Raw genomic sequence first — 24,930 nt, 5'->3', positions numbered from 1 at the left:
GCCGGCCGGAGCGGACGAGGCATTCGGCCCCACACGCTGCGAGCTTTCCCCGCAACCGCTGGCCAATGATGGCCGGTCAACGGCCCCGCAATCGCCAGCGCCAGCCTCAGGATGATGGGAAGGAGCACTGGAACCTCTCCTCAAATTGCTCAAACGAGCCAAGTTCTAAAACTGGCCAGATGGCTTCTCCTTGTCACCCTCGCTCCAAAGGGTCTTCCCTCCCTCCCCAAACAAGCGCCCCGCGGAGTAATCTCTCACTGACAAATCCTGCAGAGCCCCGGATCCGATCTAGGTACATGGCTACCTTGCGCCGCACCGAAACCCAGACCGGCCAAGCGCGTCGCTCGCCGCACTCTGTTGCTCTGCGGCGTCTGCGGCACCCTGATCGCCCCTGTCGGCACCTCGTTTGAGTCCCACATTGCAGTGCGTTGAGGTCCATCGCGAACCGATCACGACCTAGCTTTTCGCTCTGGATGGTTGCTCGGACTGAGGGCGAGTGCCTCTGGGCGTGGCTTTGACGATCAGCGCGGACACGCTGTCGACGGCCACGGGCTGATCATCCGACCATCTCCCAAAACGGGCATCGTCTCAGCCCTCACTCGTCGGCTCTCGTCTTTAGTCTTGATGTTATGCTGCCGTCGACCCCCCATCTCATCCCACCCCTCCAACCAGTCCGTCACCCCTCCGACTTGATGTGGTGGCCATCTCTTCACCGCGGTACGGTACCTTCGGAACCGCGCCTCGTGCTCCCAATGTCGTTACATGCTCCATGCTAGCGCATACTTCCGTACATCCTGCTCCCTGTAATACCTGGATGAGGAAGGGCGCTGGCTACAGCGTGTCGTTGTGCCCTTCCGCAATTGCACAGCGCCACTCACACCCCGCATTGATGTCTGGATAACTGTTTGCCGTCTGCTTGACTGGCCTTGGCTGGGTCGGGTCTGTGACATAAGAGCGGGGAGCAGGGAGCTACCGAGCAACCATGCCGAGGTGCTGGCTGACGAGCCCTTGCAACTTCGCGACGATGGCCACGCAAACTGCCTGAGATGGCAATGCCCCCCCGGAGACAGACCCCGATGCGCCATCAACCCGCATTTGCGTTCGTGGTTCCAAGAAAATGTACTACGTAGTAATGCCGCCGAAACTGTGGCGACTGGCGGCTGCACTCTCGCACTCTCGCTTCACCTTGAACCGACCCCCACTACGATTCTGTAGCAGCAACGGCCAGCCTGTCAGAGCTCTCCTGATTCCGCTCGGAATCAAAAAAATCACTGCGAGCGCGGCCAGCTTGGGCGCATCCTCGGCGTAATGGGGAGCGAGCCGTCAACCCCGCACGCCAAGACCGCAACCGTGGCTAACATTTGGAATCCTGGGCGACCCTGCGACCCTGGCAACCCCAGACAACCACTACGCCTGGCATCAAGCCATGGATGAGCCCAGACATCTCCAATTCTGCCGCCGGTCGTCCTAGCTCTTTGCCCCCGTGACTCTCCGACCGACCTTCCTCTTGGCCGGCAGCCGTCTCGTGAAGCTTGTCGCGGACCCGCAGTCTTGCTGGTCCATTGCGGCTCCGCTGCGACTCCGCCCTGCCGGAGACGGCGGGGACTGTCCCACCTCGTGGCGGCGTATTGCACCCAGGATCCAAACTACGAGAAGTCGGTACCTGATTACTCAAAACGTCTTGGAAGGAATCGTTATTGGATCTTTGGTTGACCGATCTCCATCAACGACGTCCGTATGATGTATCCATGTGGGACGCTCTCCGCACGACTCCTTCACTTGCTACCCTGTTTCCCGGCCTACCGGTAGGCGAAACGGCTGGATGGAGAGTGATCAGGCTCTCTCCAAATTTGTCAGAGCCGCATATTGTTGAGGTTGGCCCCTTATTCTGGCGGAGTCGCCCTGGGCGGTTGAGTTACGGTTTTGACACAAACGAAGCTACTCGACCGGTCCCGGTCTTGGCTCTATGTCAACGGTACCCCGCTAGATCACCGAGTCTACCTCGACAAAGACGGCAGACACGTACCCCACATCCGGGGAGAGGGGACATGGCATGGCCTCATCCTCGACATTCCTCAGGAACCGATGCACATAAGCCGGAGAAGGGGACGAGTGGGCAAAGCACACATGGAGCGTGGCTTGCCACATGGCCCACCCCATACACCTCGCGGCGCGGAGCCGCCTCTACATCCAAGCCGTCAGAGTTGTCCAACCACAGCTGGAGAGCCCCTGTCTTGTCCAGTGGTTGATGGGCTGATATCTTGTTCAGCTGGAAGCCGCAACGGTAGATGGGGCACTTGGGAGCCGTTCCCCCCAGATTCTCTGCCCCAGATGGCTCGTCTCCCCTCAAAGCACCGGCTCCCGTCCATCCCCAGGATCTGTCCCCAGAGTGACATTCTCCCCGGACCCTCCCCCAAGACCCCGAGGCCCCATTCCTAGAGGCTACCTATTTGACGCCGTTGCCGCCTTGAATGAGGATCTGCTGATGCGCGGGAGTCCACGGAAACCGTTACTTGCCCTCCGCCCTCATGTCCTCCGATGTCGCGTGTCAAATCTGCTGTGCTATGGACCATGGAAATCTCATTTCATCCGCCTTGTTGGTTGATATCAGCTTGAACCCTCCAGAGAGCAGGAAAACGAGTGTTAATGGCTGTGGCATGAGGTCAGGTGAAGAGCTGGCCGCTGTTAACACCCATTACCTGAAGGGCGCGGCTAATCCAGAGGATGCATCCTTGCAATCAACAGTCCGGACGGCAGCACATAAACTTCGCGCATATCGGTTCTGAAGGAAGCGGATTCTGCATGAAGTGTTTTCTAGTATTAAAAGTCCTTTCGGATTCTAGGCACATCGAACGTGAGGCGATCGCAATCATCACCCCACCACCACACTCAACAGACGCACTCACCTCTTGACTGCGCAGTAAGGCCCGTATTTGTTTCACACAAACTGCTTACGACGGCTGGCAACATAACTGTTGATACGTTTGGTACACACTTAGCCATGACAAGGAACCTAATGATTTATATTTAGGCCTCATTTGAGTAAAGGTAAAAAAAAAAAAAAAAAAAAAAAAGAGACAAATATTTAGGCCTCAGGTAATGTTTTTTAGACTTAATCCTTTAGGCATAATTTGCTAATGGGCGATACGACTGTCACTGGAAGGCTGTCTTATCCGGCTGCCCGAAGAAACTTGGCTCCCCAGCGTACCTACGTTACACACCAAGGCAGCAAGCATGATGTAGAGCAAACAAAGACGCCATCGACACTGGGTTGCTATCAGGCGATCAAGCAACACGTGGAAAAATTACACCTTGTGTTTTGACCTACGTTTCTTTTCTTTACATGATCCATTCCATTCTGTGACAAACGTTGGCCCGTGAATCACGTCCCAAAAAGAGCGATGGTGGAAGGTAGTGGCGGCAGGAACAAACTTTTCTCTTTGGCAGCTGCATGACAGCTGCGACGCAACATCGCGCTTCAAAAACCTGCGTGAATTGAACCGCCCAACTTTACGTTCACACACTTTTACCTGTCTCCTGCAAATTACACAACCAGCAAAACTCCAACCACGACACCATGGCTGTTCTTCCCGGAGTCCCAGGAATCTCCGTCTGCATCAGGGTTGCCGGAGAGGTTGCCATCGAATATCAGGACCCTGAGCAACAACCGGATTCCGAATCTGATAACCCGTCGTCCCACTGTTATATTGAATCACGGGGCGGATCCGAGTTCGCCATAGAAACGACAGTTGCACCTGAGTATCGCCTTCAGCGTGGACACAACTCCCTGCTAGTTAATCCCATCATCGATGGGAATTCCACAAGCGGCAACATCCGTGGCCTTGCGTCAGTCAGGGGGCATGTGGACATCACTGTACTATCTTCGGCATACACGACATCAGATACTCCGAACATGGTGAACAAAGCGAACTTCGTGTTTGTCCCCATCACTACCAGTACGTTGACTTCCACTTGTCTGGTAGAATGGCGCTGACCACATAACATAGGCGACGATCACGAAAATATGTACGCCCGCGATCTCGTGGCTGCAAAGTCGTTGGGAACCATCGAGGTCAAGGTCGCGACAGCCATTTCGGGCGTGAACTCGCTTTACAATGCCCGAAGGTTTGACAAGAAGGAAAGCCTCAACGTCCATGAGAAGGCAATGAAAGGGAGGGATTTGAGACATGGGTTATCGTATGGACCTTTGCCTTCAATTGTGGTTGTTTTAGCTGACAATCCCGAGTCTAACCCCGGGCAGTCTGGTCCGAACACCAATTGCCACGGCGTATACTGATTACCGCCTAATTGGCACATTCTACTTCCATTACCGATCCCACGGTTAGCAAACGAGTCCTTTTAGCACACATGAGTCTGTGTACGGATGACTAACTATATCAACAGAGGGACTACAGGCGCAGATGATCATTCCTCGCTCACCATCGCCGACGCTGCCAATGGGGCAGGACGATGATCTGAGTCATCTTTCGAATGCCGAAATTCGCCGCTTGGCTAGGGAAAGATTGCAAACTGTGAAGGTATGACGAGACTTCAGACTTCCTGACCCCTATCCCAGTTGCGTCTCAGTCGGTTTACCGCATGCTACGATATGTCAATCGGGTCTACCCCTTTCATAACTTACTGTATTATCTATTGTAACATGACTGATTGGAGAACTAGACCATGGACGAGAATCCTGCGTCCGTCAAGCGTGAACCCGGGTCCCCGCCAAGTTCACTGCGGCCACTGAAGTTAGTGAAGCTTGACGATGGCACGGAGGCCATTGACCTTACGGAGGAGGATTGATTGGTGTTATGTCATTGCGGCGGCTCAAGTGGGTGTTGAACAGCCTGGGAGTTTATGCATGCGTGAGTGTGGAATCTAGTACGGCGATCTTGTTTGGTAGTGGACGATGTACTTGGTGCAGACAGGGCCGGGGACAGAGCGTGCACGAGATTCTGCAAGGAAATCAAGAAAAAGGAATCCAGTACTTAGCTAGAGATGAAAACAGGCCAAAGGGAGGTAAAATCACTTAATCAAATCTCTCTCTACACAGCCGGTAATACACAGCCGGTAATGCGACAAGAACTACTTCGGCAACTTGGTCAGTGTCACAGGGCAAGACAAGAAGTTTGTGTTCAAAATTAAAGAAGGAAGGAAGCATATCCACTCAATTTTTTGAGTGCCTACGGTAGTGTGGTCACTTTAGGGTAACTTGATTGCGAGGAAAACACCAGCGTGCTTACCAGCACCCGTATACTAGTGAAGAGTTAGGGGGCAGAAGGATTGTATCAGGCTGGATGCAAACGGAAATGCACATCAGCATTATTATTTAAGGTACTGTATTATTGGTACTGGAGTCGTGAAGTGGATGCCCGCATTGTTTGCAATTAATATACGGCTTGGAACTACTGTATGATCATGAGATACGCTAAGCGGAATTGTTAGAGGGATAAGTAAATACAAGAATTAGTCTTATCAGATTTCCTTACCTTACTTCTTATGCTAGGTGCATTTTTGAGTTATCTTTTATGATTGGGGCATGTAGATATAGAGAAACAAATACTCGTGATATACGAATTCCGGTTACTTCATTGATGGACTAGTTGGCGGTTGGTGGTGGTTAGCGGCTGGTATTGGGCTTGTGGAGAGTGACAGGTGGGTGGTCGAGACTCCAGCCGAGCTCCACGGGGTACCTGCAGCTTGGCCGCCATTGGTGCATGCGGCTCCCTGCCAAGCCGCCAGCTTGAACCTCCTCCTCCATCTCCTTTCAACGAGTCCCCGATTCCCATGACGTTGCATTTCGAGTTCCCATCCATCGCCTCATCCCATCAACCTCCGCCCGCCCCGTCTGCCGCGCGCATCTCGCCCCCGGATACGACAATGCCCCCGTGTGGAAATGCTGCATCTGCCCTCGCATAGCCGCCGCCGAATTGCACGCGCTCGTCTCTGAGGGCCGTCCGCCATGGCGCCCGACGCCTCGAGCAACATCCGCGTCTTCATTCGCTGGCACGAGCAGACCGTCTTTGCCGGCGAAGAAGTCAAATGCACCATCACCTTCAAGAACGTCGCGTCCGAGTCGAGCCAGTCGAAGCAACCGCCGACGTCTGAGCGCAGTCGCATCTCCTCGCCGCTTCGCCCCAAGTCCAACCACGGCTTGACCCCGCCGTCGTCGTCGGCTACCTCGGGCAGAGGGCATCACCGGTCTGCTCTGTCGCTGAGCGTCCCATCGAGTCGTACTCACAGCCGATCGGGCTCTGTGCAATGGCCGGCGCCGTCGAGCAGCACGAGTGACCGCCATCCGCCCTCTGGCCCTGGCCACGCACATAAGCGCTCCCTCTCCATCGTCTCGATCGGGTCGACCAGCACGATAGACGACCATTCCCAACGAAACGAGGCGCCAATACGGCCGCCGCGACAGGCTCGTGGCCATGGACGCGCATCGAGCTTGCAGATTGCTCCCCGTGGCCAGAACCAGCCGCCCCCTGGGCCCCAGTCGGGTACGATTCTCGATGCCCTGATGAACCCATGCTGACTCTCCACCAGCGTCCTTCTCGCCGAGGCTGTCAAGTTCTCCCTTATTTCATTCATCATATCCTCCTCCCGACCGGTTTGGCCGGATGTCACGTCCTCCAACCGCGCCCAATACCCCACGTGTGAGCAATCAACGTAGGTCACCTCGGTCGTCGCCAAACCTGATGCCAGAATTCCGATTCCCTGCAGCTGCATCACCGACGCTTGAGGCATCCCCAAACCAACCGGGTGCGCTAAATGAGCGCATGCTTAGCCCCATTGGACATACAGAAACTAATAACTTGGCAATTCGATCCAACTCGGTGCCGACCATTAACGAGCAACCCGCTCCCGCCGCCAGGATATTGGCAAGCGGGATACTCGGAGGAACGCCGCGAAGTAGCGGCGAGTTTTATTCCGTAAGCAACAACTCTTCAGAAACACTGGTTTCTGAGTACCCGACCCAACCGCCAGCAAGAGGACATGCGCGACCTCTCCGGCGGAGCATAGGTCTGCCCCCACCGCAGCCAAAGGCGCCAGAATCATTGATGATGGGGTACGCTCAACTACAAGGCTCATTCACACTGGACGGATCCTTGGTCAGCCTGGGACAATTTGAGCAAGTCAAGAAGAAGGCAATTGTGGGCCAGGGTGGCGGTGTCGTGGGTATAGATTCTGCGAAACGCGACAGTGGGCTCTTGCGAGGCTTCGGCTGGGGCAAAATCAGCAGTTCCCTGGGAGACTTCCTTGGTGGAGGCGAACTGAGCACGATCAAGGAGATGCGGGGAGTTGCCAACTCGAAATCGGTCCCACTCCTTACCACCCCACAGTCGATCTTATTCGTGGACCTGCAGTTGGTACCTGGAGAGAGTCAGGAATTTGAATATTCATTCCGGCTTCCAAAAGGCCTCCCCCCAACACACCGTGGAAAGGCGGTTAAAATATCATACAGCTTGGTCGTGGGAACCCAGAGAGTCGGCGGAGCCAAGGAGCAGCAGGTTCGGTCTGTCGAGGTCCCCTTTCGCGTTCTCGGGAGCGTCAACAGTCACGGCGAAATCCTCGGTCACGACCTCATGAACCCATACGTGCTGCTTCGTGACCAGGCCCAGGTTAAGAGTCCCTCCACTAACGGCAAGGAACAAAAGAGCAACGGGGTCAATGGAGTTAATGGTCGACCATCGACGATCAATGACTTCTTACTTTACGTGGATGACCTAGTTTCAAGACCAAGAGATGAGAGCGGCAGCATTTTGCTGCCAACTTCAGCCGGCGGAGCTTCTCGAAGACCTTCAGCGTTTGAGGAGGCAACCACTACACAAGAATCTATCCACCTCGCCATCATGAGAAGCAATATGGCATCTGGAGGGCAGCAGAGCCCCAATCGATTTGAGATTGCACGGAACGGACAGCGAGTCGGAGTAGTTATGCTCACACGACCGGCTTACCGACTAGGAGAAGTTGTGACTATGGCAGTCGATTTCACCGACGCTGATATCCCATGCTACGCGATGCACTCCACTCTGGAGACGTCCGAAAAAATAGACCCATCATTGGCGGTACGATCAGAGTCAAGCATTCATCGGGTGACGCGCAAGGTCCATGCCGCGTCATCGGAGGCAACGCTTTATACTCGACGGGTCACGTTTAATGCTACGATTCCAATCACGGCAACCCCCGAATTTGTTACGAGCGGAGTTAGCTTGGACTGGAAGGTCCGGATCGAATTCGTGGTGCCTTCACAAGGGAGCGACGATTCAGAGGGCAGAGAGCGACCAGCTGCTCACCCGCTGCTCGAACAAATTTCACAAGATGAGAAGGGGGGCCAGGTACTTGTGGCGGTGGAAAATCTTGTGTGTGAGAGCTTTGAGATTGCGGTGCCTCTGCGTGTGTACGGAGCAGTCGGGACGGGATTGGAGCGACTCGAGCGAGACGAGGCGTCGGAGGAAGGCCTTGCAGTGTAAGGAAGGAGACATAGAAGCAAGATGGGCTGTCTGACTGGTGTTGGATATGTCAAGTGAATGGCTTGATTTACGCAAGAGGTATAAGAGAGGTTGGTACTCGGGCGTGTTGGGATATAGCATAGCATTTTAACGGGGCGGGACAGAGGACAGTACGAGACCATCCTTGATTAATAAAGCCGATAGCAGCTCGGACAATTGTGCCATTTGACATACGTGACGGTTTTTGCAAACGCAGAATCAGCGATACGGGCTTCATGGGTACGCGTCGCGTCACCGGGTGGGATACCGGTATCTATGTTCATATATGATTGTTGGTATGGACTGGGACTCGGGGGTGGTCGAACCAACATCGAAGCAGCGGAAAGGGGGATTGATGAGCCGGGATGGCATGCCACCAAAAGCCACAGCGTCGGACCCCGGACGGCGTAGGTCATACCAGACGTTTAATAGGTACAAAGACAACAGCGGGAGTTGGGTGAGGACTGGAGTAGGCATTTAACAGCATACGACCAGGCGGGGATGGTAAGACAGGGCTGCGGGAGCATCCTCATTTAACGTCTGCCGCTCTTCCAGGGAATTGGCCAGGGGAGAAGTGAACTTTGGGCGGGCGAGACATGGGTTGAGGAGGCGTGATGGCGCTACTGGGCTTGGGGTGAAGCTGGTGGCGGCGGGATGTTGACGGTGGAGCAGAAGAGCAGAAGCCAGGAGATGAGAATGGATGGACTCGATACAAGTGGCTTTTTTTATTTGCTTCTTATTTTCTCCGTTGAGGATTTTTTGTTGGTGATGAGAGGGACGAGGACCGTTGTGGCTGGGCTGGCGGACGCTGCATGTTATTGTTTCGTTGCTGGTGGTGATGCTCCGCCAACGGTGGGGGGATCTGGAGGTGCAGCACACTGCATCACACTGCAGCGCTACAGTGGAGGATGGAGCGAGTTAAAGTGGCTGCTGGCTCGACAACGCCAGAGCGGCGACATCTGATGCGCGGGAAGCACCGGGAACAACAGCACAGTTTCAGAGTCCAGCTTGATCGACTTGTTGCAAAGCAGCAGGTTTGGGGCTGGTTTGGACTGAAGGGACATGTTAGAGGCAAGGGTTTCCCTGATGGCCCCTATCTCGAATCGCCTCCACGAAGTACCATGTTCTCCATCGGTGCTAGGTAGGTCGTCTGGGTTCACCAACCCAACACGGTGGGCGAGCAGGGTGGAACGACGACACCCCTGAGCTGGTCGATGTGATCACTCGTCACAGAAAAGATAAGTCGTCTCCGGTGAAATCAGTCAGTCACTCAGTTCGTCCGTCAGTGAATGGATTGAATCGAGTCGAGTCGAGTACGGTGATGAGCCCGAGACAGCTACCTACGTAATCCCAGCGCCCACCCAGGGAACAGGAACTCTATCCACTGGAACTAGGCCCTGTAGAGCCTACGACCCGCCTGGTACGGCCTCTTGCGCTCTCTCAGCCCACGTCAGGCGCCCGCGGCCGGTCGGTGGTGGGTGGTTTAGCGGTCGCTAGTGGTCACCAGCCGCCCCAGTGAAGACTGTGCTCACTTCTGGGCGCTGGTGAGAACCGTGGAGTGGCCCGAGCTTACAGGGCCCCCCGGAAACCATCAGCGGGCAGGGACCAAAACAAACCCTGGCCGCCTGTCGTTCCGGGGGTCGCCAGCGGTCCATGTCCATGTCCTTGCTGCTGAGCTTTCTTTCTCTCGGCGAGGCGAGTTCTCTTCCGCTTGCTCTGTTCACATCACCACATCCGTTGCGCCTTCACGTCCATCGTTCAATTGCTTCTCTCCGTCTGTCGTTTACGCCTTCTCCACGTCACTGTGCGCATTCCTCTGCTCCTCTCCTGCCCGATCTTGCATCTAACTCTGCCTCTAGCTTTTATTAGCTTGCTCGACTCCGCCTGCATCCTGCAGCAACTCCGACTTACACCGCCGCTCCACACACCAGCATCATCCCGCTTCTAGGCCGCGACTCCGCAACACAACAACAGGAAAAAATTACTCTCGCTGCGCGGCATTGCATTTCTTCTTCCTCGTCCGCTTCCACTGCTGCTGCTATTCCTTCGACACATATCGACGCTCTTTCGACATTCGACCTGAACTCTGACATCGATCCCTCCCGTGGCCTCCGAACCAGGCGTCAATGGCGGCAACATGGCGGCGACTCCCTCCAACAGCCGGCTCAAGTTCACTCCGTCCAACTCTCCTTTCCTCTCTCGCCCCTCCCGCTCCTCCAGGTCGCCCATGCGCGGCCGGTCCTACCATGAATCCTCCAAGCTGTCGCTGAAGCGCGTTATCGGCACTACCTGCTCCTCGCCCTGCGGCTTCGATACCGTCAATTCATCATTCGCCTACATCGCCGGAGCCGCTGTCGTCGTCGTCGACGTCAATGGCGAGAACCACTCCCAGCGCTTCTACCGCGCTCGACCAACCGCCATGCCCCTCTATTCGGTAGCCACTTTCCAGAATGCGCCTTCGACTCCAACAGCGACACCCAAAGCCAACGACAGCCGCGGCCGCGTAGCCCCGAGCTTTCGGGACTCCCCTCACGCTGCGACAGACTGGGGTGAATCCCCCGGGAGCAGGACATGGACGAGTCGCGAAAGGATCAAGGCTGCAACCTGCGTGGCTTTAAGTCGAGACGGCAAATATCTGGCCGTGGGTGAGACTGGTTACGCACCCCGCGTTTTGATCTTTAGCCTGCACGACACTTCCTCTGATACACCCCTTGTCTCTATCAGCGAGCATGGCTTTGGTGTTAAGGCTGTGGCTTGGTCCTCAGACACTCGATATTTGGCATCCCTCGGTGCTGCCAATGACGGGTTTCTGTATGTTTGGAAGGTTGATCCCCGTACGGGAGCCGCGAAGCTCTTTCAGCAGAACCGTTGCACATCCTATATCAGGGATATGGTCTGGATGGGCAATTGCCTTATAACCCTGGGAGTTCGCCATGCTAAGATATGGAGAGTGGATGACGGGTCAAACATCTCTCCCACGAAGCAAAAGTTCCTTGAATCATCTTCTACTCCACCCTCCCAAAGAACCCTGCCGGGGCGTAACATCCTGCTGGGCCCCCTTTTGGAGACGACCTTTAGCTGTGCTGCCGTTGTCAAGGACACCAGTCTGATCATCTGCTCAGAAACGGGCGACATATGTATCTTGGACGACGACGACAGGCAGATGAAGCTGCTCAAGGTTCTCAACTTAAATTTCCACATTACGAGCATCACTATCAAGGACAATGTCGCCTACGTTGGTGGTAAGGGTGGTCACTTTGCTACTCTTGATGTGGAAGCCGTTTTGGAATGCCGAGCGGCATGCGTGCTGGACACGACAGAGTCCACCAAGGGACTCGTCGCTCTGGGTTTCCTAACGGATAAGCTCGTCACCATCGATTCTAGACACTCTGTGGACATTTGGGACTCTGACCATATCCCTGGAAAGGATGCCCAAGCCATGGCGACTATCCCCATTCCAGGCCATGGAGATCAGGTCACTGGCATCCAAGTGCTCCAGAGACCGAATGATCTGGACGCATCATTCTTGACATGGACCGTTACGGGCAATGTCAAATTCTGGACCTTGGACGGCCAAGTCAAGGCTTCCATTCACGTGCCCATTGAGATGACCGAGTCGGAGAATGAGATGGACCCGATAAACCAAGTCACATATGCGCGTACAACCAGTGATGGTAGACTGCTTGTTGCCGCGGACCGACATGGTGTGCTGCGAGTCATGGATATCGCGACCAGAGAATCCCTGCTCGATATAAAGGCTCACTCCTCCGACTGTCGCAATGTGAGCGTCTACGAAAACGAATCTAAATTTCTCATGGCGTCGTGTGGAAGAGACCGTACAACCCAATTATTCCACCGCACCGATGATGGTGTCATTGAGCATTTCCAAACACTTGAGTTCGCCGCAAAGGTGGTCCAAGTGATTATTCCGTCAGATGACAAAGTTCTCACCTGTTCCTTTGATCGGACACTTCAAGTCCATGATCTCATTACTAGAGAAGGCGAACCGGATGCGATCGCCGCCATTCCTTCACGGGTCATTTCACTAAAAGCTTCACCTACTTCTATGGTCATAGGGCCAGATGAAAAGACAGTTTTTGTTTCACTTTTGGATCGATCCGTTTGTCAGTACGACCTCAACACTGGACGGCAAATTTCTTGTTTTAAATGTATGGATGAGGGAGGAGTCGAGTCTGCCGTCCTCGACTCGCTCACTCTCGGGCAATGGTTGCCCAAGGATCAGGATTTTCTACTCGGAATGTCTAACACGGACAAGTCCATCAGGTTATACGACGCCCAAACAGGCAGCTTCTTGGATCGGGAATGGGGGCACACGGAGGCGATAAATGGTGTTTGTTTGGTTGATGATGAAGATGGAAGCCGCAAGGTTGTGAGCGTTGGGTCTGATGGGACGATGATGATTTGGACACTGGACCTAAACGATCCAATGCCAGGGTCGATGAGTAGGGATCCATCCCCGGTCAAGGAAGGAGTTTCTGGCAGACCACCACTTCGAAGGGTTCTGTCCAAGGCTGAATTGGCCGAGTTCCAGCGTCCGTCTCCTGCCTCGGGTCGTAGGTCACCCCCGAGGACTCTCCGGCGCCGAACTTCGCGATTCAACCTTGCTGCTAGCGTCAGAACTCCAACAGGTACCTTCCCGACGAGCCCCATGGCGGGGGACACACCGTCACGACGACCTTCGGCCGACAGTCGGGCAGCTAGCCCGCCAGTTAGCCCGAAAGCCAGGATTACAAGAAGACCTTCGCTGCCAGCCCTTGGGGCCACTGCCCGGAAGAAGACGTCTTCTTCGAACCTCCGCGGGTTTGGTTCGTTGAATATGGCAACCGAGCAGGCATGTCGAACGTTACGGGCGTACAGAAAAAAACTGGCATCTGCTGAGCCCATCAGTCAAGATGTATTGTCTGAGCTGGACCAGGAACTTCGTCTCACGGCAGCTTCGCTAGGGGAACGAGCGATCCGAGGCAAAGCGATGAATGAGACGGTGCTGAGTGGTTTGCTGGACCAGTACTCTGAGAGGCTGGTGACACTATTAGACGAGAAACTGGGTCTCAGTCACCAGAGAGAACGGGATGGGGACAGTCCCGATGAAGAAGGACATCGCAGTGCGGATGGGGACTCGAGCTCCCTTTCGCCGTAGTATCTTTTCGTCGTATGTGTTATTATCACTGGGCTTTTTTCTTTTTGTTTGGTTATCTGGTTATAGGCGTTGATCGGCTGACAACGGTTGTTTTGCTGGGTTGGGCGGCCAAAGGACATACACCGAGCGAGGAGTGCATACCGCCGGTTTGCTCCATCATGATACCACTGGGCTTGGAGTTTTTTGCGCTTCTTTTAGATTTCACTGATCAGGTCGAATTCACCACACCAGGGACGTTAGCCCTGTATTGACTTATCATCCTCAGATCCCGGTTATGGGCTAGCTTTAAAGTGCAGATGCTGTAGAATAGTCGAGATGAGCTATCAAGAAGATCCCAGATGAGCTGCCGGTCATGGTAAAGCTCGCTTGGCGCGCTTGACGATAGCGGGTGACGGTCAGGGGTATCACGTGATTTAGCTTCCTTTAGCGCTGTTTGCGGCTCTGGCCGGTTGAGAGCCAGTTTTCTTCCCTGCATCATCGAAATTTTTGACCTTTGCCTGCTCGCGTTCCCTTTCCGGTCATTTCCATCACGTGATATCTGGCCAGACGATCGCGACTTGGAAGAAAAAAAAACACCACGGTCGGGCGGCGAGCGCGTATCACGAAGAGGCCCCAAAACGCCATTTGCACCCGATGATAGGCCTCGAGGTCGCCACTATCAGATCTGGAGTCATCGTCTAAGGTTGCCTGTACGTATTGGTAGAGCCCCGGAAATGCTGTAGCCGTTTGTGACCTCTAACAAGAGCCATCGATAGACCGTGGCGCCGGTTCATCTTCTTGCGAGACGTGAAGGCCCCCTGGAAAGCTGGCGAGGTGGATCGCGGGGCATGAATCAACCGGCCGCCTATACGCCCCTCGAGTCGCTGTTCCTATTCCAGTCGTTGCTGACCCACGGAGTCGACACTGGGGCCTTCGCGCGCATCTCGGAGCTCCTCACCAACAACGCGCTCATAAAGGAGGCCGACACATATGATCCCGCACGATTGAGACCGGACGCGCTGCAGCAGCTATTTTTGCTGCTGCTGCGAGATGAGCTGAAGAGCGAGGAGGAGCGGGTGGATGGCCCCAACGAAGCTAACGGATCGCCTGGGTCGAAGAAGAGGAAACTGGGAAACCCGCCGTTGCCATCGCTCAAAGACGTGTACGAAAATGTCGAAAAGGTCCCCGTGCTGGTCGAACGCCTCTATGCGCGATACCGCGACCATGTTGTCAAGCAAATCCGAGAGGACGAACGACGATTCGAGACAGTCCAGAAGGAGATCCAACTATTAGAGCGGACGGAAAGGGAGCGACGCGCCAGGGCGGCCAGCCAGAATGGGACACCGATTCTAGCTCCCCGAGAAGCCAAGCCTGCGATAGCATCGAATGCACCTGCGCCAACGACGGTACCAAACTCGGCGACGCCTACCGCAATTCGAAGAGGTCCGGTACAACACACGCCAGTAATTCCTCCAAAGCCTCCGACACCTCACGTTGCGCCTCCGACACCTCACGTTGCGCCTACAACACCTCATGTTGCGCCTCCGACAATCGCTCCTCCGAGTCACCTACCAGCTGGGACAACGCCAACCCGACCGTCACCGTCGTCAAAGGTCCCGAATGGAACTGCTTCGGTCCTTCAAGCTCCTACGGGAGTGCCGCCGTCGTCTGGACCCCGTCCGCTGCAGCCACCGCCGCAACCTGCCAAGCAAGCCATCTCTCCGCGTCCGGAGATTGGGATCAAGCCGAAGGATGGGGCAGTGGCTCCTCAAGCTGCGACTCCCGTAGGAGCTGCTCTGAAGTGGGAGAAGCCATACCAACCTCCACATACTCAGACGCCGCCTCCAAGACAGTTCCAACCTCCGGCTCAACCAGGCCAGACTGCAACACCAGGACCGCAGCAACCACAACAGCAGCAGTGGTATCCTCAGCCAACGCCTCAATTCCCTTCACCAGCGACTGGACAACAGAATCATCCTCCCCCTCAGCAGGCACAGCATGTGCAGCAGCATCCCCAGCGTCCGCAACAACCACAACAACCACAACACACGCAACACCCGCAACAACATCCACAGCAACATCCACAGCAACATCCACAGCAACATCCACAGCAACATCCACAGCAGCACCCTCAGCAACATCCGCAGCAGCACCCTCAGCCGCATCCTCAACCGCATCCCCAGCCGCATCCCCAGCATCCTCCCCAGCATCCTCAACACCTCCAGCGCCCTCAACCTCCACCACAACCTCAGCCTCAATCTCGCCCTACACCTGGAAAGCCTTTGCTTGTGCCACCACAGAATGCTGGTCAGTTGGCACCTCCTTTACAGCCGGCACCCCCACGGCCAAAGGGAGATGTTCCAGTCGTTCAGGCACCCCAGGCCCGTCCTCCTTCAACGACTCCAGTGCCACATCCGACCCGTGCTATCCAACCGCCACAGGCACAGGCTCAGCAAGTTCCTCGACCAATTGCTTCCGCATCGCCCACGACTCCTGCTCCTACCACGGGCCCTATTGCTCCACCTCAACAACGATGGCCTCAAACACATCCATCGCAACCGGGACAAAATGTGCCACAGACTCGGTCTCCTGCGCCCCTTGCTTCGCAGAAAGACAAAGCCTACACCTCACCATACATTGCGCAGGCTCCACGTCCTGCGATTCCCGAGCATGTTATTCGACAAGCCCTCAGTACACCCGCCAAAAGGCTCGGTACCCCGTCTGCACCCCAAACCCCCATATCGGCAACTCCTTCGCATCTTATGCATGGATTTGGTACTCGATGGTCTTCTATGTCAACACCATCCACACCAAAGCCACTTAGTGCGGAACCAGAGAGTCCTGCTTATGAGCCAGTGAGCCCGCCCCAGCAACCAGCTGCCCTGCCTAGCTCAGCTGGTTCTACACCTCGCCCAGCTCTTAAGAAGCAGACACCAAAGCTGGTACCCAAGATAGAACCCAGCATCATCAAGTCTAGCAGAGGTCGATCTTCGCGGAAGTCCCAGATGGGCCGTGGATTAAGCGCTACTCCCTCTCTCTCCCGAACGAGGCGGAGTCAATCCGTTATGTCTCATACAGACGAGCCTATTACAGAGTCATCTGAAGCTGCTCCAAAGATCAAGGATGAGGATGCTACTCCTAGACCGACGGAGGAGACGGGCGATACTACTGCAGATGAGAGTGTTCCGGGTCGACCCCAGATCGTGACGCCGAGCAGTGTAGCTTCACGAATGCACAAACGGAAGAGACAGGAGACCCCTCCAGAGCCACCAGCGCCGACTTCACAAGTGTTGTGGACGCGTGGTTTCACCAAGGTCTCTTCGTCTGCTTTGGATCAGATTTCGAGCCACCGCGATGCCAACATGTTTGCTACCGCTCTTCGCGAAAAGGACGCACCCAACTACCGACAGATTGTTCTGCAGCCGCAGGATATAACATCTATCCGGTCTGCTATCAAGCATGGTAACAAGGCTGCTGTCCAGGCTGCTGGGGGCCTCCCCGGAGGCGACCCTGGGACTGCCCACGTCTGGCTACCCCTATCCGACGAACTTGTTCCCCCCAGGGGCATCATCAACAGCGCCCAACTTGAGCGCGAGCTGGTGCACATGTTTTGCAACGCCATAATGTACAACCCCGATCCTGACCGCGGACCTGGACCTGGCTTCATGAAGCGGTCCCAGGACGAGGAGGAGGAGATTGTAGGATATCGGTTAGACGAGAATGGTGTCGTAAAGAATACGCGCAGCATGTTTGTCGAAGTTGAGAAGCTCTTGGGCGACCTGCGCAGCGCCGAGAAGGAGCGTAGTGCTCCGCCACCGTCGGCGACTCGTCCAGCCAGCGTGGCCACGCCAGCTGAGGATACGGCCGAAGACGAGGATGACGCAGCGGGCGAGCGCGAAGCCGGCACCGGAACGTCCAAGAGAAGACGTGTAGGTACGAGGGGTTGATCTTCTTGCTCAACTTTGGCAAGAAAAGTAGACTTGGATGACCCCTTGGAATGCTGCGAGAGAATTGCAGCGTGTACTTTGTTTGTGTATAGCGTTTAGAATTGCCACATGTTAATTATCACCTATTTAAATACCCACCTCCGAACCGCCGCCACCGATGCCGCTAAATACAATACACGAGAGGCTGTGTCTACCCAAACCATTCAGTCCTGTTCTCCATGCATAAACCGTGAACGCCGTCTTTGCCCAAATGCTAGCTATCTATGTGGTTGTTTGTCAACTCGACGAACGAGGCATTACTCATTCGGGCTTTGTGCCTCCTTGGGATGTGCTCGACCTGTTACTATGCGCGCTTTGCTTGGAATCGGCGTTGTCGTCAACGAGCCGCTTGCGTGGCCAGTCGGGGCAGATGTCGATGTTTTCCCTGGGGAACCACCACTCGAGGAAGAGGAAGAAGAGGTAGTCGACAACGACGACGAGACAGAAGAGTTTGCCGGCCCAGATGCCACATCCGTAGTAGCGCTTAAGGCGGTCGATGAGGGTGAAGTTGCGGATGCGGCTGCCATTGTAGCCGGTAGGGTCAAAGCCGTAAAAGTCCTCCTCGGGAAGGGTACCAGAGATGCCGTCGTAGACGCGCTCAGTGCGCAGGGCGACGTTTTGCCAGGAATACATCTTCTTGACTTGGTCGTGGAACCTTTCCGTGCGGATTTTGCCAGCTCGCATAGCAGTGATGGCTTTGCCGGTCGCGAGGACGACATCGTCCTCCTCGGGCTTGGAGAAGGTGGTCATGTGGGAGGGGAGCACCTCGGGGATGCCGCCAACTTGTGTGCAGACGACGTAGAGGCCACAACTGGCGGCTTCGACGATAACGGTGCCGAAGGCTTCAGTCAGGGAGGGGTGGAGATAAATGTGACCGCGAACCATTACGTCGCGGACCTCCTCGTGGCGGACGGGGCCGAGCATCTCAACGCGGTCTTGCAAGACGTTGGTCTCAATCATCTGTTCGAGGTCAATGGCCTTGGGACCCGAACCGGCAATGATGAAACGCGTGTTTGGGTGGTTTTCAAGCACGCGGGGGATGGCGGCGATGAGAAGGTCGGTTCCCTTGTTGTAGAATAGACGAGAGATGACGACAATAGTGATGACATCGCGAGGGCCGAAGCGCTGGGGAGGGGGATAATGCGTGGCATCCAGGGAAAAGTTGGGCCCTTGGGGAGAAGAGACGGGGTGGTCACGCGGACGGAAATTGTCTGCAACGACGGCATTGGGGATGACAGAGACCATGAGGGGATCAAGAGACGCCCGGAGGACGGTGTTTTCCTTGCTAGGGGAGGTTAGGCCAGGGTCGAGTGAAATTTAGAGCATTGCAAACTCACCAGGTGTGGCTCACGCAGATGCTGTGGTCCACATCACTGAGGATAAACTTGAGAAGCTTGTTGGTGAGAATACTGGCAGCATCGGCAAAGCCAAAGAGTGAGTGATCGGTGAAGACGGTGCGCAAGCCCATGGTACGGCCGTGGAGGATGCCCTCGTGGCACAAACTGCTGAGGCTGCCATGGCCGTGGACGATCTCGATGCGCTCGCGGATGAAGATGTTGCGGAGGATGGGGAAGCAAGAGAGAACCGTGGGGAAGGTGGCGTTGCGGTAGATGATGAAGAAGGGCACATGGTAGACCTTGAGGCCGTTGGTGAGGTAACGGATGCCCTTGCGATCATCGTAGGCGTGGGTGATGACGATGACTTTGTGGCCACGGTCGATGAGCTTGGTGGCGAGCTGGTAGATGTGCGACTCTATGCCTCCCGGCTGCGGAAAGAAGAAGTCACTGACCATGGCGATGTTGTAAGTGCGGCGCGTCATCGTGGCGGCGTAGTTCGAGATATTGAAGCTGTTGAAGTGGTGAGGACTCCCGTCATGGCTCAAGGGGGCGCGTATTCTTTTCCTGCCGTCGCTATACAGTATTTGTTGGGCCTGGAGGTGCTGGTGATGGTATCGATGCCTTGCTTTCGTCGGTAGTTGGTGCCAATGATGCTTCAGTCCATCTCATCACTCATCTCTTCTCATCTCAATCTCATGATGGACATGGATTCCACGTGTAAGTACAAAGTACACACGCGGCAGACCGAGGAAGTGGAGCTGGCGCCAAGGGTGGGCGGTTACCGATAAAATTTGGCGGTCACGGCCGGCAGAATCGCGATAAGACTCCAAGCCGCCCAAATTTTTGGGTGGGACATCGACGAAGCTCTGAGCGCCCCTCTAAAACCAAGCAAATTCGACGACTTTTCTCTGCGTTGGGTGGACAATTGGCCTCGAAAATATGCCCTCAAAACGCAGCGAACGCCCTACAGAGGCGGGCGAGGTCCAGCACATCGATACAGGCGCCAACACCCCCAAGGCGAAGCGGAAACGGGATCTAGCGGAAGAGGCGCGCGAGTCTCCCCAGCCCGGAAACAAAAAGTCCAAAACCTCGGAGGACGACGATGGCAACGAGGTAGAGAATCCCGCGCAAAATGCGACCGAGGATGCGCAGGAAGGAAAAAAGAAGAGGAAGAAGATTCGAAGAGGAAAAAAGAGGACTGGGGCTGCCACCTCTGAGGAGCAGGTTGCAGAACCTGATGCGCCGGCAACCGACGTGACGAAACCCGAAGTCTCAGAACCGGAAAACAAGGGAAAGTCCGACAAGAAGGAGAAGAAGGAGAAGAGGGAAAATAAAAAGAAGGGTAAATCAGAAGATCGGGAGGAGGAGCCCGAGGCTGAGGATGTATCGATGGTCGATGTCTCACATGAGCAAACTGAGACTGTGGCAGCGTCTACCGAAAAGCCGGCAAAGAGGAGAGAAAAGAGAGAGAAGAAGAAGAAGAAGCAAAAGGAGCCTGAACCCTCCGACGACGAGAAAGAGGACGAGGAGACAGCCAAGAAGCACAGGTCAGTCCTTGAGCGCAAGGCCAAGTCGCTGAAGCTGGCTAGCGAGATGGTTCAGGACGACTCGGATGATTCTGACCTGGGCGAACTACATGGTCTTGAGCCTCTTCCACAACCGGAGCCAGTATCATCCCTCGCCACCTCCAAGCCAGCCTACGAAACTCTCCCGCCTTGGTTGGCGGCGCCAATTCGCGTTTCGCAAGACACTCGCACCCCATTCACAGAACTCGGCATCTTGCCGAAGGCTTCACGCATCTTGGAAGAGAAAGGTTTCAAAGACGCGTTTGCTGTGCAGACCGCTGCGATTCCACTATTGTTGCCTACCAGCAAGCAACAGCCTGGCGATGTTCTGGTTTCGGCCGCAACTGGATCAGGAAAGACTATGGCTTATGCCCTCCCCATCACGCGAGATATCAGCCAGGGCGTGGTGACTAGGCTTCGGGCCCTCGTCGTTCTCCCCACCCGTGAACTTGTCAAGCAGGCGCAAGAGGCATTCGAGCTCTGTGCCAAGGCGTTTGAGGGTGGCGAGCGCAAGAGAGTGCGGATAGGTGTTTCGGTTGGTAGTCAGTCGCTCAAGAACGAGCAGGAGTCTCTGATGGACCGGGAGACACGGTATGACCCCGAAACCTACAAGACATTACAGGAGGAAAACAAAGCCCGACGGCAGCGTGGCATCGGTCTATCTACGACCGAAGACTTGGTGGACCCGGATTCAGAAGAGACAGACCCCAGGCTAAGCAGCATGGAGGGCTATGTTGTCGACTTTTCTTCAAAGGTTGACATTTTGATCTGCACTCCGGGTCGTCTCGTCGAGCACATTGATCAGACTCCGGGTTTTAGCCTCGATTACGTCCGATGGCTCGTAGTCGACGAAGCCGACAAGCTCCTCGCCCAGAGCTTCCAGGGCTGGCTGGATCTCGTCATGGAAAAGTTCCGCATCAACAAGTTCAGCGCACGCGACTTTCCCGACATGGATTTCTCTGGCGTTCGCAAAGTCATTCTCAGTGCCACTCTGACGCGCGATCTAAGCCTCCTCAACCAACTAGCACTACGGCGGCCGAGACTCATTGTCCTCGACAGTGACGGCGACGCGCAGATTGCCGAGCACTCCCTCCCTACGCTGCTGAAGGAGCACGCCATCAGAATCCACGACAGCACCCTCAAGCCCCTGTATCTCCTGGAGCTGCTTCAAGGCCAGTATATGCTGGCGGCCAGCCCGAGCAATGTCAAAGTCTCTACCGAGCCTGAGGAGACTTCGGATTCAGACACCAGCTCTGATTCCAGCTCTGATTCTGATTCCAGCTCCGATTCCGCCTCCGACTCAGACTCCGATTCCAGCTCCGACTCCGATTCTAGCTCTGGCAGTAGTTCAGACTCTAGCTCAGATTCAGACTCTGGTTCGGATACTCCAGCGCCAGTCCGCTCGCGGAAGCTCAACATCCCCATTTCCCTCATCTTCACCAAGTCTAACGAGGCCGCGCTCCGTCTTTCGCGACTCTTGGCTCTGTTGGATCCTTCATTGGCTTCCCACATCGGCACACTCACGTCCACGACCCCGACACACATCCGCCGCAAAACCCTTCGAGCATTCACGGCGCCAGATTCGCCCTTGCGTCTTCTTATCGCCTCCGACCTCGTTGCCCGAGGTATCGATTTGCCGAACCTCGACCACGTCATCAACTACGACCTGCCGCCGAGTCTCGCTGGTTACGTCCACCGTGTGGGCCGTACGGCCAGAGCTGGAAAGTCTGGATGTGCTTGGACCCTGGTCGGCGATGAAGAGAGTGGCTGGTTCTGGGGTAAGATTGCAAAGGGATCCGGCGTCAGGAGAGCTCAAAAGATGGAGAGGACAAGAATCGAGGAAATGAGTGAGGAGCGTATCCAGGAGTACGACAACGCTCTGGAGAAGTTGGGTAAAGAGGTTAGACGGTAAAAGAGAGGGCATACAGGATAGGACGGCACACAGTGTCTGGGGTTTTTACATACCCACAAATAGATTCAATGTGGACGGTATTTTGATGTATTTGCGTGTGATCTATCCGCCAAATAGCTTATTCCGACTTCAACCTCGTGAAACGAGTTCATCTACTGCGGGAAGTCTGGCTCACGTATATCCGAGTTCTGCCCAAAGACGATCTCTGAAGTTGGACCCCCTCGGTAGACAATGGCAAGGCCATGGGCAAGCATCAGGTACGAGAGCGCCGGCAGCACCTCGCGGGAAGTGGACAGGTGGACAGCTTCAGTAAATTCGAGTACTGGATAATGGAAACAACGGTGCGAGCCATCTGTTGCTCCAAATCGTCGATAAGTTGTGTTTTGTCGCGGGATCCTCAATACTGCCGATGGCATGATCGTAAGTCATCGTGATGGACTCTATGCCAACGGCTTCTATCGCGATAACGGTGGGTTCATATCTCATGAAGGGTGGCGTAATGTAGAGGCTGAACTTATTGCTAATTCCAAGACGTTTCGGGTGATGAACTCGCAAGACACAAGAAAGATTGATGTTGAGGTGTGCTCTTAAGCTACGGCCGGGGTGATGGCAATCGTGTGCGACTTCGATATCCAAGATGAAGTTGCCTAAAACAAGGCCGTCGACATCAACAACAGGTAGTAATGTCGGCCAACCAATAAGTCATCCCTTCTTGACAGCTGCGAGCAGCCGCCAGCTCCTGGTGCTACCCATAAAAATCGCACCCCCTTCTCGGCCTTGGCGACGGTTCTTGTTCTTCCTCTCTCATCCTCGCGGCGTCAGCTACGATTTTTCCACCACCCTCCCCTCCGATGGCTTCGGCCTTGAGGTTATAACAGTAACTTTGTTATAACCTCCTCCTTTAATTGATGGTTCCAGCTATAATTCTTCCTCTCTTATCCTCGCGGCGTCAGCCACGACTTTTTTTACCACCCTCCCCTCTCACGGCTTCAGCCTCGAGGTTCCAACGTCAACTTCGTACTCAACACTCTAATAATGCAATCCCAGAGCATCTACCAACGTCCCACCGGCGCGTTTTCAATTGTCTCCTTTCCTACCAATAATAACCATGGAGCTATTCTTGTTTTCCCCAAACAATACACTTTAGGTAAGCCCCTCAACAACAGTGATTGTGTGTCGATTCAGTCACGTGGGTTCCTGTTTGCTCGTTTCGCACTTCTCCCGTTTTCTTCCCCTCACACTTCACTTTCTAACTTGACAAGACCTCACTCGAAAAGCCTTACTTGCTTGTTTTCCCTCCAATAATCCACATCATTCAACCCGACAAAACCTTTCTCTATTAAGTATATCCCCTGTCGGCCAACTGTATGTTGCACCTCCTTCCCGATTCTCAAGCTTTAACTAACTATCCTCAGATATATCGACAGTAGTGAACGAGGCTCCTCGCTCCCGTTCGCAACCCGAGCCAACCTGTCACTATGGCGGCTCCTTCGGGCGCGGACTCGGAGTCCACAAGTGAGGATGAGGGCCTCTACGGCACGATCCAGCGGGGAGCTATAACCCCGACCCAAGACAGGGTCAATCTGGAGCAACTTCTCGAGTTAGCTTCCAGTTTACCTATGACAGACATCTCTCCTCAAGCTCTACACGCCATCGCTATGCTGAATAATGCCCGCTTGGAGGAGGCTTTGCGTCTGGGCAAAACACTTGAGGATATGGTGTTTAATGAGGCTGAGCTTGCTTGGCAATGGGACGGGATGCAAAATCCAATCATCCAGGCATACAACCGGGGTGAGCTGCCTGTGATTAATCAGAGAGCTCAAGTGGTACCAGGTGGCCGGCCTCTCAGATCACCAACTCGTTCCCTAAGCCCCGAAGTCAACGGCCAGCCGCCACCAAACGCCGAAGTCAACGACCAACCGCCACCACACACTGAAGTTAATAACCAGCCGTCCCCAACTCTAGGCAGTGACTCCTCGGGAAATGGATCCAACACCGAAGGGTCCTTGGTTCCAGCTGAGGGAGACTCCGATTTCAGAACCCTCAGACTGCCCCTGCAGCTCGCAATGCGAATGAAAGATGCGATCGAGAAGATGGAAGTCAGGGCAACAAACTGGAATCATCTACTGGAAATCCTGGGGAAACATCCACCGCCGACAATCGGAGAGGCAGAAGAATCCTTCCATATCGTCAGCGAACTCATCTCCGACGTGTGGACAATTGAGGCGTGGTGTCAATACGAGTTCACGGTCCCTGAAGAGCGTATCTACTCAATTATCCAAGGACTCCCGGCTCTAATGCTTCGACTCATGGGACTCCTGCAGCCTGAAGAGTTTACTGAGGACCGCTCTTTCAACGACTAGGGACCCGATTAGAAAGCAAGAGCGGAAGCGGTCGATTAGGATTTGGCGCAGATGCTTGATGCTTTGGTTCCGTTGGTGGCAGATTCTAGCTCCTGGACTGAGGTGAAGGCAATTATGGCACAGTTCCTCAAGCACCAA

At 54.9% G+C, this 24,930-nt stretch overlaps 9 protein-coding genes across 9 annotated transcripts; 8 read left to right on the top strand and 1 right to left on the bottom strand.

Annotated features, from left to right (window-relative positions):
• Positions 1–1,655: 1,655 nt before the first annotated feature.
• BGZ61DRAFT_133653 (uncharacterized protein) lies at positions 1,656–2,389 on the top strand. Its single transcript, XM_046237189.1, has one exon. It carries the CDS (start codon positions 1,749–1,751, stop codon positions 2,247–2,249), a length of 501 nt encoding a protein of 166 aa, XP_046109800.1. The 5' UTR covers positions 1,656–1,748; the 3' UTR covers positions 2,250–2,389.
• A 1,188-nt stretch (positions 2,390–3,577) lies between these two features.
• Positions 3,578–4,806, top strand: BGZ61DRAFT_473664 (uncharacterized protein; the record flags this gene model as incomplete). The annotated part of the gene is made up of 5 exons (XM_046248483.1): positions 3,578–3,956; positions 4,008–4,197; positions 4,262–4,341; positions 4,405–4,538; positions 4,681–4,806. 5 exons carry the CDS (start codon positions 3,578–3,580, stop codon positions 4,804–4,806), a joined length of 909 nt encoding a protein of 302 aa, XP_046109799.1.
• A 941-nt stretch (positions 4,807–5,747) lies between these two features.
• BGZ61DRAFT_443550 (Rgp1-domain-containing protein) lies at positions 5,748–8,662 on the top strand. Its single transcript, XM_046244882.1, has 2 exons — positions 5,748–6,500; positions 6,547–8,662. Exons 1-2 carry the CDS (start codon positions 5,966–5,968, stop codon positions 8,472–8,474), a joined length of 2,463 nt encoding a protein of 820 aa, XP_046109798.1. The 5' UTR covers positions 5,748–5,965; the 3' UTR covers positions 8,475–8,662.
• Positions 8,663–9,403: 741 nt separating this feature from the next.
• Positions 9,404–9,762, top strand: BGZ61DRAFT_133640 (uncharacterized protein). Its single transcript, XM_046237188.1, has one exon. It carries the CDS (start codon positions 9,455–9,457, stop codon positions 9,635–9,637), a length of 183 nt encoding a protein of 60 aa, XP_046109797.1. The 5' UTR covers positions 9,404–9,454; the 3' UTR covers positions 9,638–9,762.
• Positions 9,763–10,191: 429 nt separating this feature from the next.
• BGZ61DRAFT_382794 (WD40-repeat-containing domain protein) lies at positions 10,192–14,108 on the top strand. Its single transcript, XM_046242674.1, has 2 exons — positions 10,192–10,296; positions 10,352–14,108. The coding sequence occupies exon 2, from the start codon at positions 10,630–10,632 to the stop codon at positions 13,648–13,650; it is 3,021 nt and encodes a 1,006-aa protein (XP_046109796.1). The 5' UTR covers positions 10,192–10,296; positions 10,352–10,629; the 3' UTR covers positions 13,651–14,108.
• Positions 14,109–14,117: 9 nt separating this feature from the next.
• On the top strand, positions 14,118–17,713 carry BGZ61DRAFT_514338 (uncharacterized protein). Its single transcript, XM_046252207.1, has 2 exons — positions 14,118–14,339; positions 14,406–17,713. The coding sequence occupies exon 2, from the start codon at positions 14,478–14,480 to the stop codon at positions 17,574–17,576; it is 3,099 nt and encodes a 1,032-aa protein (XP_046109795.1). The 5' UTR covers positions 14,118–14,339; positions 14,406–14,477; the 3' UTR covers positions 17,577–17,713.
• On the bottom strand, positions 17,714–19,678 carry BGZ61DRAFT_584859 (family 4 glycosyltransferase). Its single transcript, XM_046256376.1, has 2 exons — positions 18,953–19,678; positions 17,714–18,900 (listed from the first exon to the last, which is right to left on the bottom strand). The coding sequence occupies exons 1-2, from the start codon at positions 19,432–19,434 to the stop codon at positions 17,877–17,879; spliced, it is 1,506 nt and encodes a 501-aa protein (XP_046109794.1). The 5' UTR covers positions 19,435–19,678; the 3' UTR covers positions 17,714–17,876.
• Positions 19,679–19,815: 137 nt separating this feature from the next.
• Positions 19,816–22,677, top strand: BGZ61DRAFT_443544 (P-loop containing nucleoside triphosphate hydrolase protein). The gene has a single exon (XM_046244881.1). It carries the CDS (start codon positions 19,892–19,894, stop codon positions 22,427–22,429), a length of 2,538 nt encoding a protein of 845 aa, XP_046109793.1. The 5' UTR covers positions 19,816–19,891; the 3' UTR covers positions 22,430–22,677.
• A 1,230-nt stretch (positions 22,678–23,907) lies between these two features.
• BGZ61DRAFT_473658 (uncharacterized protein) lies at positions 23,908–24,792 on the top strand (the record flags this gene model as incomplete). Its single annotated transcript, XM_046248482.1, has 1 exon — positions 23,908–24,792. The coding sequence occupies one exon, from the start codon at positions 23,908–23,910 to the stop codon at positions 24,790–24,792; it is 885 nt and encodes a 294-aa protein (XP_046109792.1).
• Positions 24,793–24,930: the final 138 nt, after the last annotated feature.

Source organism: Ilyonectria robusta (assembly GCF_021365365.1).
Source record: "Ilyonectria robusta strain PMI_751 chromosome Unknown BGZ61scaffold_3, whole genome shotgun sequence".
In the NCBI taxonomy this organism is placed as follows: domain Eukaryota; kingdom Fungi; phylum Ascomycota; class Sordariomycetes; order Hypocreales; family Nectriaceae; genus Ilyonectria; species Ilyonectria robusta.
This window is presented reverse-complemented; position numbering and strand designations above follow the sequence as displayed.